Source organism: Aedes albopictus, chromosome 2 (genome assembly GCF_035046485.1).
Source record: "Aedes albopictus strain Foshan chromosome 2, AalbF5, whole genome shotgun sequence".
Classification (NCBI taxonomy): domain Eukaryota; kingdom Metazoa; phylum Arthropoda; class Insecta; order Diptera; family Culicidae; genus Aedes; species Aedes albopictus.
Window position 1 is genome coordinate 355,695,666 of NC_085137.1, and position 15,386 is coordinate 355,711,051.

At 41.6% G+C, this 15,386-nt stretch overlaps 1 protein-coding gene across 8 annotated transcripts in view; it reads left to right on the top strand.

Moving 5' to 3' along the window:
• Positions 1-15,386, top strand: part of LOC115263279 (serine-rich adhesin for platelets) — a 552,542-nt gene that overhangs the window by 70,550 nt on the left and 466,606 nt on the right. For all 8 annotated transcript variants that reach the window (XR_009997896.1, XM_062852797.1, XM_062852795.1 and 5 more), the window contains 2 exons: positions 7-4,484; positions 4,808-4,862. Coding sequence is in view for 7 of the 8 variants with exons in the window: in XM_062852797.1 (XP_062708781.1) it covers positions 7-4,484; positions 4,808-4,862 (4,533 nt within the window). In the remaining variant the exon portion in view is untranslated. The remainder of the gene's footprint in view (positions 1-6; positions 4,485-4,807; positions 4,863-15,386) is intronic.

Genomic DNA, 15,386 nt, shown 5'->3' on the forward strand with positions numbered 1-15,386 from the left:
TTTTAGTTCTCGACCGAACCAACGAGTTCCCGGTTCAGTTCGCTGAATTCTGCCAGTAGTAGCAGTTACCGACCGTCGTTTACCTCTGGTAGCTACCGTGCCCCGCGCACGTCATCGAATGTGTCGACATACATCAGTCGGTATTCAAGTTTGGCAGCCGATAAGGATAAGGAAAAAGAACGCGAAAAGGCGAAAGAGGAAGAGCGAAAAAGAGAGCGAGAACGTGAGCAACGAGAGAAGGAAAGAGAAAAGGAGAGAGATCGAGAGAAAGAGCGCCTGATTGAGACATCGAAAAAGTTGGAAGCCGAGCTCGAGAAAGACAAGCCCAAGCTGATTAAGAAGTCTGCGCTGATCGCTGCGAAATATGGAGAACGACAAACCGATGCTGATGATGCGTCAAAAACAGGTACCAAAGCGTCCGCTCTTAAGCCTAAGAAAGAGAATGCACCACCAGTTACTTTTACAACTCGCTATGGCAGGGCAGGAGTGGCTAGAGAGAAATCAAGGGAGCCTAGCCCTGCAACCAGGGTGAACTCTTCTTCAAACCTGAATGTTAACCGGTCCAGAGCTAGTGATCCAAGTCCTGCTGGCGGGACAGTAGCAAGTAAAATCAGATCAAGAGACCCAAGTCCGGCCGTGGAGAGTAAACGTCCAACTGGTTATGCAGCGACCATTGCCAACAAATTTACTGCCAAGGAAAATGGAAACCAAGTACCGGTTAAAGAATACAAGAGGCAAACATCCAACACGTTAAGTAGCTTTTTCCAAAATAGAGCGCGTTCTAGAGACCCCAGCCCCACGGTGCGCACACAAACTTCCCGGGAAACTAGTCCTGTGGAAGCTAGGAAGGTAGTGGCAAAGTCGTTCACTGGTAGATCTAGAGATCCCAGTCCCGCAACTCCCAGAATCAATGTAACAAACGCAAAGACAATGCCTTCTGCAGCGCATCGTTCCAGAGACCCCAGCCCAGCTGAACCGAAAAAGTTCTCCAGTAGCATTTCAATAAAAACTGGTCTACGCTCAAGGGATCCAAGTCCCGCTGCTGAGGTGAAGAAAATACCCACATTTGGTACGAATAAGATAAGGTCCAGAGATCCTAGTCCCGCGACTACCAGACCAGCGCCATTTTCAAGTACTGCCGCTAGACAAAGAATGCAAGAGGCTGGATCTGCTGTAGCGAAGCAATCCCCTGCGTACACTAGATCTTTAACCACTAGAGAAAAACCAACGGAAAATCTAACACTGACAGTGCCAACACAAAGAAAAAGGGATCCTAGTCCCAGTGTTTCCAATATTAGAAGCCGTGACCCTAGTCCAGCTATGCATTCGACCACAGCCAGGAGACCTTCCCGGGAGCCTAGTCCAGCAGAATCCATTCGAGAAAAGTATGGTCTCAGCACTAGCTCTTATCGACCTTACGGTAGAAGCAATTCTAGTCTTGCAAGTACACAGTCTCGAATTGCGATGAGTTCAAGCCCGGTGCCATCTAGCCCAATTGGTGGTGTAGCACTTTCGTACATGACCTCCAGTGAAGCAATTGCATCGCGGACCAGTCGACCATCGTCGAGGCTGTTGAACTCCCAATCGAGAGAAACTTCACAATGCCCTTCACCGCTGTTGATACGAAGTCAGATATTTTCTCCGGAACCAGTATTGATTGTTGAAGATGAGAAAAAGCCAGAAGAAGAAGATGAAAGTTCGTCGTCCTCTGACAGCTCATCGGAAGAAGAAACATCTGAAGAAACTGAAAGCAGTGTGGAACCGGAACCAAAGATCTTGATCGAAATAACGTTGGTTACGCGAGGAACGTCACCGACACCTCCTGGATCTACACCGTACATTAGAGCAAGGCGTGCAGAAATGTGTAAAACTATCGAAAAGACTATTCAAAAGCAGTTGCTTATCGTGGAAACAGCGGACAAGGCGGTTCAGTCAGACAGAATGGATGACTCTACCAAGTATCTGAGATACACTCAGTCGACTACAAGAAATTGGTCACCATTCCTAGACAAGTTCAGTTCCAGCGCTTCTTCCGGTTATACCAGATATTCCAGCGCTTCGTCGCGATACAGTCGTGACAGTTCAAGCCAAAGCCGAGAAACCAGTGTCGTGTCTCCAAGAAGTGACGTTCCGGAAAAGAAAGAGATATCGACGCTGGCAGCCCGAGTGAAAGAAATGAGTTTATCCAAATCGGCCAGTCCAAAGAGCAATCCGCCCAGCAGATCAACCACGAGTACACCTTCCATGAAACAAAAGACACCACCCAAACAGAAGTCACCTGAGAAACCACCGCCAGTTCCAATGAAAGATGGGTCCCCGACAAAATCGGCAGTGAACTCATCGAACACTAAAATCAACAAAGATTTCCGAAAATCTGCGCTCAACATGGGACCAGCACCCGATCGCCCTCGCAAGGGATCAACGTCCTCAAGCAAATCGACATCCTCGACGTCTTCGTCCTCAACGGCAACTCAAACGGCCGACGGCATATCTCAGAATGGCGTCAGTCGGATACCGCAAGCAACGCGAGCCAGCGCCAGCCCATGTCGACGTTCTGATCGCTCTTCATCGACTAGCTCAGACCTAAGCACGGCAACCTCTTCGTCCACTTCGGATGGAGACGGTCAACTGAATCAGTCGGAAGGCAATGCAGTCACCGATTCATCCAATGCCAACAACGAACTGTTGATGAGAGCGATTCAGCTGGCGACGAACTTTGTGAACAACAACAACCGAAATCACACCAGTTGGTACGACAACAACAGTACGACTAGTATGTCGGAAAGTTTGAATCAAGATTCGGCGTCCAAGTCCGGCTGGGAAGCTGGAACGCATTACATGGAGAGTATCAAGGATGACGATTCCACTGAGGAGGAAGAGGAAGAGGATGAGACCGACTGTGCACAGAAGTCTGACCTTCAACGGGCTTCGTGGTGGAATCCTCCCGGGAAACAAGAACCGGAGGCTTCGACGAAGAGCTACGTCTACAAGATCAGACCTGTGCAATCCGGTGAGAAAGCTTGGTGGATGGTCGATGAGAGTGAGAAGGGGAAAGACAATGTGGAGTCTAAACAGATGACCAATGGCAGTCTAGCAGTGGCAGATAGTGATAGTAATAATAAGGCCTACAGCCCATTCAGACCCATTCAGATCTCCCGGGTTGAATCCGGAGATAAACCATGGTGGTTGAAAGACGACTCTAAAACAAGTAATGGAAACGGTCGGGCGGAAACACAGGAGGATGACGATGATGATGATGAAGATATGAACAGGAGTCAAAAATCTGGAAGCATCTTCAGTAAGGCCAGCAGTCAACCATTCAGACCGATAAAAGTTACTCGAATAGAATCGGGCGAGAAGGCCTGGTGGATGATGAGCACTGATAATGTTGCTGCTAAGGCAAAGGAATCTTCCAGCGAGTCAAGTAAAGAAGCATCTAAGGAAACCAGTCCAGAGAAAAAGAACCCAGGATATACAGTGTATACATTGGAAGCTGAAGATGAAGCGTGGTGGCGTGAAGCAATGGGAGATTTAGATAAAAAAGATAAATCGAGCTCCAGTACGAGCACTACTAGTAGCAGCAAAGCTACTTCTAAAGAACCTACGCCAGAACCAAAACAGCAAATCATAATCACCAGGGCGGAATCGGGAGAGAAAGCTTGGTGGATGCTGAGCTCAGATAAAGTTAATGATGCAGCAACAGCAGCAATAGCCCCTAGTAGTGATGGTTCGGTCAGAGAGTGCAGTCCTGTTAAGGCAAAGCCGTTCAAGATTACCAGAATAGAATCGGGCGAAGCACCTTGGTGGATGACTGAGACTGAAAACAACCTGTCAAGATCCAGTTCCAAGCCCAACGTAGTGAGTCGATCGAACAGTTTCAATTCTAACAAACAAACAAGTCCAACCAAGTACAAAATAACGAGAGTCGAATCGGGAGAAAAGGCTTGGTGGGTGGAAAATTCCGATGATAAAAGCGGAAGTCCGAGAAAACTATCCTCCTTTATCGAAACACATGGCGAAGAGGAAAATCACCAAACAGAACTTGGTGACGATTTGGACGAAGAGATTCGAAACATCAGTAAACTTGTAGCTGGTCTACCGGAATTTCCCACGGGCAACACTATCATCGAAGTGATCGAGACATCGGATACTCCTCTAGGCGATCGTGCCAGTCCGGAAGGCGTTGAAGACACCAAAATCGAATCCGACCGGCTGTCCCCTTACGATAACATTCCCACAGCCACGACAAACACCGCCAATCTGGAGTCAAAAACCTACAACAAGACAGATCTGGATCGCAAGGGAGTGACCCAGCCGACGGTCTTCATTTCGCGTCATACCAACATCGACGATCTGCTGGGCGGATCTTGTCATCCGCTGAGCCCCATGATGGACCGTATGTTTGTGATGGACGATCTGCAGGAAATTTCACCACATGACGTGCGGGTGCACGACGCCACGGCGCAGTTCATTTATGGCAACAGGTTAGTGTGTGAAAGCAAGTGTGAAAGCTTTCGGGGACGATCGGTTAGGTTTGTCGTTGCTATAAAACATGTCTGGGGGCAACGATGTGATCTTTATACTGCGGTTCTCTGAGAGATTTGGGCAATGTGAGAGAATGAATTATAAAAGTTTATTTCCTCTATTTTCCAACGTTAATTTTATTGTTTTCAAACGCAGCTCAATTCTCTCAGAGAGCCTGTATCAAAGCTCTCCGGTGATCAACAGAGAGGCTTCACTTGAAGGAGAGACTAGTAGGAGAGAGTGAAATTCACCACATTGTTTTTGTTTTGATCTTTCGTTTTAGATCTACCGCTGATGGGGATCGTTCAGCGAGTGGTGATCTGATGCAGAAAGCCGGGGTAAGTGCTATTATTGAATATTTTATCAAAGTAACAAGTACCTACGACGAATTGGAGATCGAAATGCAAGATACCACGAACGAAATGCATATCTGAGCTTTAACAAATCAAAGAAATGAATTAATCGAGTCACACAAAATCCTAGATTACTGTTGTGAGGTTTACTGTTCATACCAAAGCACTAAGATTAAAAAGGCGGATTGACGCAAGCCTCCAACGATCGAGAGCTATCCTGGCCACGTCCTAACGGCTGCTGAAGGGCGAGGAAGGAAGATTTAATGAACACCTATGAAAGGTGTTGAAACCTTTACGATCCATCGGGTCTAGAAGTCACAGGCATTTGATTGTGAAAGGAAAAAGTAAAAGTCCAAAGCATACATTTGTAGAACATTTCACAGAATGTCATGGAAAAAATATAATGACATTTTTCAGTTCTATAATTTTCTGTATGAAATTCCGTCTTCCGTCAAGAAGGCTAATTAGTTGTTGAAAAATATGATTGTGTCGATATACATTTTTTACTTATGACAGTGTTTTGAAAACGATTTCAATTAAATATAAAAAGAAATCACTCCAAGTGGGGTTTCGCTCTTTCAAAATTTTAATTTTAAATAAGTAATAAAAATATTAAAGATTATACAAATGAATATTGCAGTGGAATTGGCAAATAACTATATAACATTTTCATGTTGTGAATATTGCGTAAAGTACTGGATCAATCCGTTCTCCGCCATTTTAGCAAGCTACAGTAGAATCACTTAGTATAATCCGGAACCACACGGTAAAGGCGACTTGCTCCGCCAAAGCTCCTCTCCTCCAAAGGTAACTTCACACTAACACCGTCGTCATGGTGCTGGCTGTCACTGATGCTTCCAAGGGGACGGACACACAAGGGGAATAACAGTAAACTATATTAACACCCCACACATGTCATTTTCGTGCTCTGCTGCCACTGTTAAAAAAAGTCGGCCATTTTAGCGCATCAAGGTTTGGTTTTATGACGTATGATGTCGTCAAAATAGCCGACTGAAAATACCCTAATTTTCAAGAACAACAGATCTTGTAAATCTGAAACATTTTCTGGCGAAGCTGCATTTTACACCATGATTTATTGCACAGTATTATTATTATTATTAGAGCTTCGACATCGGCAGCATGAATGCCAAATCAAATTAGAGTTTGATGATGACTTTAATACATTATTATTATTATTATCTTTATTAACGAGATTTTCAGCCCAGGGACTTTAATACATTACTCCATAAGGTGTACTAAATCATAAGCGTTTAAACAGGCACATTTGTTTCATTTGTTTCAAATAATAATGCAAACTAACAAGCGAATCCATTCGACAAACATACTGCATCGATTCAAGGTCCTATATCCGTGCTCTGATCTAATCGTACCCAAATGTGACCAAACCCGCACACGCTTCCTTTCAGTTCGGTTTATCTGGTATACCTAGTAGTGGGCCATGTGTACCGTCTAGCGCGCCAGATAAATAGCAAACAACGTTTACTGATTTCACTCGAAAAAGCGCATTACGAATCATTCACACGCTGGCACTGACTGCTGGCTGACTGGTCGTCTCTAGATAGCGTCATTATAGTTCATGCTTTCTTGCACCATACCGCACGCGCATTGACCGCGCCACGCTGCCGGCCGCCGGGATGATGTGTTTGACTCGGACAAATGTACGGTACGTTGAGTACAAAAGTCAAAAATAGTAGCTCATAACCTACTCAATTTGTGAATTACTGGCAACGAAGGTTAGGGCCCATATAGCCGAGGCGGTAAACGCACGGGTATTCAGCATGACCATGCTGAGGGTGACGGGTTCGATTCCCGATCGGTCCAGGATCCTTTCGTAAAGGAAATTTCCTTGACTTCTTTGGGCATAGAGTATCTTCGTGCCTGCCACACGATATACACATGCAAAATGGTCATTGGCAGAGGTAGCTCTCAGTTAATAACTGTGTAAGTGCTCACAGAACACTAAGCTGAGAAGCAGGCTTTGTCCCAGTGAGGACGTTACGCCAAGAAGAGGAGAGGAGTGGTAACGAAGGGATAGCGGGTACCGTAAACTGGCGATTGATTGGGCTCGCTCGATTAATCTGGATTGTTTTTCTCTGTGGTATTACGAATTTTGGGAGGTCATATCTGGGACCTATTGGATGCATCCATTGCGGGAGCGACTATAAATGACGTTGCATTTGTGGCCGATTTTTTACTACCCCCTCCCCCTTCGTAGCATAATATCCATACTTCGTAGCATAATATCCATACCTCTGCTCGTCACACAGTCCCAGACTCTCCCCTTCCCCCAAAAAGCTACGTCATTTATGGACGCTCCCTTAGCTGAGAGCATCATGAATATCAGCGTCGTTTATGAAAAAAAAAACAGAACAAATGATAAAGTTTTCATAGACATTGTTCACCTGCTTCTAACTAATAAACCTCGCATTTATCCAATGAATAATATAGTTGAGACTCTAATTTAATAATGAAATAGCAGCATTGACTGGTTTAATTCAAAATCCTTTGAAAATACAACGTCAATTCATATATATGTCAAAACATTCACGCCAGGGTCCTTTTTGCCTTTCTCGTACACTAAGTGTACTGGAAAGGCTATATGTTCACTCCAAAAATGACTTTTTGATAGAAAGCTCGGAAGGGTCGAGTCACATATACCAATCGACTCAGCTCGACGAATTGAGGTGATGTCTGTGTGTATGTATGTGTGTATGTGTGTGTGTGTATGTGTGTATGTGTGTGGACAAAAAAACTCACATCACTTTTTGGCAGTAAACCTCATTGTTTCCTATTGAAAATGGTTCGGATCGGCCCAGCCGTTCCGGAGTTATGGCCATTTAGGTGTTCCGGACTGGTACCCCTGGAAGGGGCCAGACATGAAATTGCACCAAACCCATACATACGACACATCAAACTTCGGCATTTTCGGCAACTTGATTAATGGCAAGCAAGAAAATAGTCTCAGACCATATCTGAGCCAGTAGTGTTCCGGAACCGGTTCCGGGTGTCCCGCCGGAAGTGGCCAACTATGAAAGTGAACCAAAGCCATGCATGCGACACATCGAAGCGCGGCTTTTTTGACAACCTAATTAACGGTTGGCAAGAAAATAGTCTCAGTCCATATCTGAACCGGTAATGTTCCGGAACCGGTTCCGGATGTCCCGCCGGAAGTGGCTAAATATAAAAGTTAACCAAAGCCATACATGCGACACATCAGACTGCGGCTTTTTTGATAACCTAATAAACGGTTGACAAGAAAATAATCTCAGACCATATCTGAACTGGTAGTGTTTCGGAACCGGTTCCGGGTGTCCCGCCGAAAGTGGCCAAGTATAAAAGTGAACCAAAGCCATGCATGCGACACATTGAAGCGCGGCTTTTTTGACAACCTTATTAACGGTTGGCAAGAAAATAGTCTCAGACTATATCTGAACCGGTAGTGTTCCGGAACTGCTTCCGGATGTCCCGCCGGAAGTTGCTTAATATAATAGTGAACCAAACCCATGCATGCGAAACATCAGACTGCGGCTTTTTTGATAACCTAATTAACGGTTGGCAAGAAAATAATCTTAGACCATATCTAAACCGGTAGTGTGCCGCAACCGGTTCCGGGTGACCCACCGGAAATGGCCAAATATAAAAGTAAACCAAACCCATGCATCCGGCACATCAAATCACAGCTTTTACAATAACCTGATGACCGGTCATTAAAAAAGTAGGAGCAGACCACATTGGGGTCTGTCGGTTTCTGATTACCTGATGAACGGTTAGCAATAAAATAATTCCAGACCATGTCTGAACCGGTAGTGTTCCGGAACTGGTGCTGGATGTCCCCCGGAAGTGGTTAAATATAATAATGAATCAAACCCATACATGCGACACATCAAAGAGTGGCTTTTTTGATAACCTATTTAACGGTTAGCAAGAAAATAGTCTCAGACCATATCTGAACCAGTTGTGTTCCGCAACCGGTTCCTTGTGTCCCTCCGCAAGTGGCCACATGTAGAGGTAAACTAAACTCATGAATGCGACACATCAAATCACGGCTTTTTGAATAACCTGACTATCAGTAATCAAGAAAGTAGACCACATTAGGGATCTAATTTAAGGTAACATGATGAACAGTTGGCAAGAAATTAGTCTCAGACCATATCAATGTGTTACGGAACCAATTCCGGGTGTACCGCCGGAAATGGTCAAATTTACAAGAAAACCAATACGTGCGATATATCAAATGATTTATTAAGTTACCTGATGAACGGTTAGCAAGAAAATAGTCTCAGACCATATTTTGGATAACAGGTCGATTCCGAAAACGGATTTTGGGTGTCTCGTCGTAAGTGGTCAAATATAAAAGTCCGAACCTATGCATGCGACACATCAAATTATGGTTTTTTCAATAGCCCAATGAACCGTTGGCCAGCAAAAAATCTCAGGCATATTTGGGAGAACCGGTAGTGTTCCAGAACTGGTAACGAGTGTCCCGCCAGAAGTGGTAGAATATAAATAGAAGGGAATTAAACCATAGCGGATTTTTTTTGATAATCTGATGAACGGTCAGTAAGAAAATAGTCGCACGCCACATCTAAGACTTGTACATAATAGTGTTCCGGAATCTGTTGCGGGTGTTCTACCAGCAAAAGTAATTAAATATAAAAGTGTAGCAAAATCATGCACGCGATACATTAAATCGCGATTTTTTCAATAACTTATCGAAGGGTTAGCAAGAAAATAGCCTCAGATCACATTAGCAAACCACCGGAAATGATCCGAAACGGGTTCCGAGTGTCCCGTCGAAATTGATCAAATGTCAACCCATGCATTCTACACATCAATTCGCGGCTTTTTAGATAACCTGATGAACAGACAAGAAAACAGTCTGAGACCATATTTGGGACAATCGGTAGTGTCATGGAATGAGTTCCAGGTTTACCGCCGGAAGTGGTCAAACGTAAAATTGAACCAAATCCATGCATGCGGCACATTAAATAGCGGAATCAATGTGAACAAAATCAATGTTAGCGATAAATCAAATCGTGTTTTTTATAGCCTGGTTAACGTTGGGTAAGATTAAAAGTTCAGAAATTGTCGAAGTCTTCATATATGCAAGATATCAAAATCGTGACCAAAGCGATCTCATCAAATCACACCAATTCAGATTCCTGCGGAGTAAATATACCATGAAATATACAGTAGGATGGATCATTTACATGAATCGTGTAGCTAAGAATTATAAAATATAGCCCAGAGTGTGTTGAAAAAAAAAACTCGAAGATCCAAGTCGAATGTCGAAGATCGTAAATGATCTGTGATTTTGAATAAAGTTATGGTAGTCAAGTAGTCAACCGAGAGGTCTGATATTTGTCAGTACTGTTTTGTCGTGAAACATAACATCGGAATGTGTGCCATCAATTAGTTTCTCAAATCTATGATGGCTTTGTTAAAATTGTTGCTTTTCTATATAAAGTGTTCTCAGGATTCAGGAACATTTCGACTAACGTCGACGGAAAGATCATAAGTACATATTCGACGGGAAAGGCACTATCACCACTAGGTGGATTAATCTGGGTTTTTAAAGGTGTAATTTTCGTTGAATTACTCTCAATCAGAATCAATCATTGTCTTTCATAGCCAGACAAGGTTTTTTAACGTTGATTGATGACTCGGACAAATAAGAAAATTTATTATCTTATACATTATGGGAAATTTAATGAAAATAATAGTGACAAATGAACATTTTAAGAAAAAATATGTTTAAAGCATCAAACTATTTAAGGTAGGTACTACTTTTTTGTATCAATTATAAACGTAGGTTTATGATCCTCAATTAATAAGACATTATTTTGTTTTCTTCAAAGCTCTGTGAAGCTATCAATTGGTCTATCTTGCATATGACTTTTGAAATATTCCTAATTTTTGGCTTTTGATTCCTAAGCATATGATATTGTTTTTCTTCTGAAATTACTCCAACACTGTCTTCTTGAGGATTCCCATAATCAATCCCTGGATTCGTAAAGAAGTTCCTTTTAGGATTTCCTTTCTTGAGAATTTCTCCAGTTAGGAGTTCTTCAATTGTGTCTTCTTATTTTTCAAGGAGTTTTTTCTGAGATTCCTTCAGAAGCTCCTTCGAGGATTCCTTTAGGAGTTCCTTTACGGATACTTCCTGGAGATGGTGTCCAGCCATTTGGCCGAATGCCATCTGGCCGAATGGTCGTTTGGCCGAATGCCGTTTGGCCGTATTATGTTCAAAAGAATCAAAAGGAAGTTTTTGACATTCCAACTACCAATATGATCATCAGAAATATTTCCTTCTTTTAATCATAGGCTCTTCTTTCTAGTTTTGACATTCAGGGATGAGTTGGCGTTGAACCTGTCAATATTTTATCGAAGATTTTTCCTTCTTTGAATCAAAGGCTGTTCTTTAGAGTTATACTGATGCGAGGAATAGTGACATGGTCAATTAAGTTCATCATTTATTTTCGGCCAAACGGCATTCGGCCAAATGACCCTTTCGGCTAAATGGCGTTCGGCCAAACAGCATTCGGCCAAATGACCTGGAACCCCTGGAGATCCTTCTGGAATTTCTTCATATTCCTTCCGGAATTATTCCTCTAAAACATTCCTCCCGGTATTCACATCTTCTTTTAAGGATTTCTTCAAGTCTTCTGGAATTTTTCAAGGGGTTTCTTCTGACATTACTCCTTATGAAAATTCCGAGATTTCTCCTGGAGTTCCTCTGGGATTCTTCTAGAAAGTCCTTCCTGAATTCCTTAAGGAGTTTTTTCTGTGATTCCTCAGGGAATTCCTTCTGGGATATCTAAAGAAATTCCTTCTGTAATGTATTCAAGAGTTCTTTCTTGGATTGATCCAGGAGATCGCTTTCCAGCGTTCTTCCTTTATTCCTAAATTTTTATTATGAAATTTCTCCAACAGAACTGTTTAAATCAATCCAGATGTTCTTTCAGAATTTCCTTAAAAAGCTGTTTCTGGGATTACAGAATTCCTTTTTCGAATCCCAGAAAAAGTACTTCTGAAGAAATTCCTTACAAATCTCAGAAGAAATACCTGAAGGAATCATGAAAATAATTCCTGGTACTCCTGGATGCAGGCCAGATGGATCCTCTTTGGGAATCTCGAAAAAAAAAAAAATCCTGCAAGAATCACAGAGGAAACTTCTGAAGGAATCCTGGACAGACCCCTGGAAAAATATCAACTGTATCATCCATATAAAATCGCGCTGGAATCTCAGAAAAACCTGCTTGAAAATCCCAGAAGGCCCTTGAAGAAATCGCAAAAGAAAGTAGTGTACTCCGGAAGGAACTTCTGGAGGAATACCGGAAGAAATCAGGCTTGAAATTCCTAGAAGGAAGAATCCTTGAAGGAACTCTTGGACAAATCCCAGAAGTAACTCCTGGTCAATCTTGGAAAATCTTGGAGTAATCCCAGAAGGATCTCCAGGAATTATCCGTAAAGGAACTCCTGAAGAAATCCTCTGGAGGAATTCCGAAAGACTACAAAAACTCCTTGAGGAAGCTAAAAAACTCTTTGAAGAATAGCAGAAATTTTTTTAAAACATTACAAGAATGAACTGCTGGAGGAATTCTCAAAAAAAAGGTGATCCTAAAGGAACTTCTTGGCGAATCCAAGAAGAAACTGCTTGACGATTTCCAGAATCAATTCCTAAAGGAACACCAGAAGAAACGGTTAGAGTAATTTCAGTTGGAACTCCTGGGGTCCCTCGAAGGATGCTCTGGAGAAATCTCAGAAAGAATGCTGAGATCCTGGAGGAATTCCAGAAGGATCTCTTGAATGAATCTCAGAAAGATCTCTAGGAGGAATCTGGGAAGAAACTTCCGTAAGAAAATCAGAAAGAATTCATAGATGAATCAAGCCAGAAGGAATTCATGAAGGATTATCACTCTGCAGCAGGTGAATTCACTGATATTTTTTTACACACTGAACTGAAGTTCACCCAGTAGCCCATGGCTGTATGTATATACACTACCCGCCAATAATTGCAATACCCAAAAAGTTTTGCTTCACCCAAAATAAGGAGAAAAATAATAGTAAACCCAGAATCAATTAGGTTGTGGGTACGAGTTGCATTTCCGAAGAGAATTAGGAGGATCATAAGTGATTTGAGCCTAAAAGACCTGAAATAATTACATTTGAGAATGATGCAAAACTTTCTAGGGTGTTGCATTATTCAGTATGAGTGTTGAAGTGCATATACAGCCATTCCTTAGAAAAAAATAAGTAGTGCAACTGCGATTGTTGTGAAACTTGGTGGATTCGTAGTTCATCGAAAATAATTAGTTCCATATTTTTTTTTATTTCGTCATTAGGGTGACCAATTTTCAGATACGGTGGCCCTAATAAGCAATGTTTTTAAAAACTGATAAAAATCATAATTTTCGAACCAGTTGGCCGATTATAAACTTCTTTATTTTGTAGAAAAGCTATTGAATTTTAGTTTTAAGTAAAAATACGTTGATGAGGTCGAATTATGCTTAGGTAAGCAAATATGCATTCACTATTTCATAATCTCGGGACCAAAAGGTTACCTTGGTTTTATATTTTATAAGAAAATTCAGGAAATTTGACGTACAATATCTTTATATATGTAGATAATTCTAGCAGCTGAAAATCCTCATAAAACTATGCTTTGTATTGCTTTTTGAGTTGCACAAAAAAAATAACGATTTGAATAAAAATCCGACTCAGATTTCATTTGAAAGGTGACCTCAAACTTGTGCACGTCGCAACATACTAAGGGGTGGCCCCAAACTTTTGCACGGTGACGTCTAAACTTAACTGGATAATTTAAATTATGTTATGAAACTTTCCACTAAAATCTAATGAATGGCTCTCAAAGATAATATAAATAGGGTTCTAATGCAACTTTCATTTCAAAATTTGGTCGACCCAATTTTGAATAACACGGTAAACAATTTTTCGTACAGATTTAGGAAAACATGTAAGGTTAAGTAAAGCTTTAATAATAAAAATTTCATATGAAAATTGTGAAAAGTACGAATCAAATCTAACTCTTTTTCTTTCGAGAGAGTTTAAGCACGAGTGGGTTAAGTGAAAGATGACTGAGATATGACCGATAAACATTTTCATGTTTTTGAAGGGGTGCCCCAAACTTTTGCACGGGAGTTTATGTAGGTACATTTAAAATAATAAATAAAATAAGCGGCTATTTTTAAGTGATGGAGACGCATGGTCATTAATTCATATAATGTATGTATATTAGCACTTGTACTCGATTTTTTGAAAAACGCAGCTCAAAGAAGGCTTGAAGAACATTCCTATTTTTTATATATTCTGTAAAAATAGTAAACTGTCGGTAAAAAATTAAAATCATTTAGTCGTTGTTGTCCAACAGTGTGAAAATCCTAAAATTGATGTTTTGAACATTTTTGCAGCATTCGCGTTGGCCGTTGAGGTTTCACGAGAACAGCTTCACGAATGATTTGTTCTATAGTGTAATAGATGGCAGCAACGAAGTCCACAGCGTCTTTGTTTAAAAACTGTGTCCAGTTCTGAAGAACTATAAGATTGTAGGCGATTTGATAATCGCAGCGAGTGGAATCATAAGCGCTCAGTATGGGTACGGCAAAATATACTGGTACATATGTATATCCTGTTGGATGCCCATGATCTCACGAATCCTTCGAGAGTAAAAGATTTTCTTCAGAGATTCGTTCATTGCATTGTTTGGAAATGTACCCAAAATTCAATCCTCTTAGGGGCTGTCCATAAACCACGTGGTCATATTTTTGGGACTTTTCAAACCCGCCCCCCCCCCTCGCGTGGTCATTTGTCCATACAAATTTTTTTTTGTCCATACAAAATGGTCATTGGCCGTACTCCCCCCCCCCCTCTCATGACCACGTGGTTTATGGACAGCCCCTTAAGGGTTTTAGGAGAAATTAACACCGACCAATTGAACATTGTGAAATTTACACATAACATAGCAATAAATTACAGATCTCTTTTTTCTATTAAAAGTTATCTGTACTTTTGTAAATCATACCACGTTTTCTCCATACATTTCCATGCGCTCTGACAACGACACGCAACAGCATCAAGTTTACGCCTTCATGCATAAACAGTCAGATCTTTTTTACGCGGTTTTCATTTACGCGGCCGCGCAAATGAAAACTCCATACAAAAAAAAAATCATCGTCTTATTTTTGCATGATTCGTCGAGAAATGGTGAGACTTTTTTTACGCGGTTTTTCGAATTTTGAACTGATTTTTTTTACGCGGTACGTATCCCCCGCGTAAAAAAAACCTGACTGTATACACAAAGGCACCTGCATCAAAATTTGGGAAAATCGTTAGTTCTTTCCCGTTTCCAATCGGTTTTTCAATGATGCGGACGTTGCTTTTAAAACTTTATTATTATCAACTTTATTAGGGAGATTTTCAGCCCGAGGCTGGTTTATCTCCATTTTTAAACTTTTTTAGTGTTTTGAA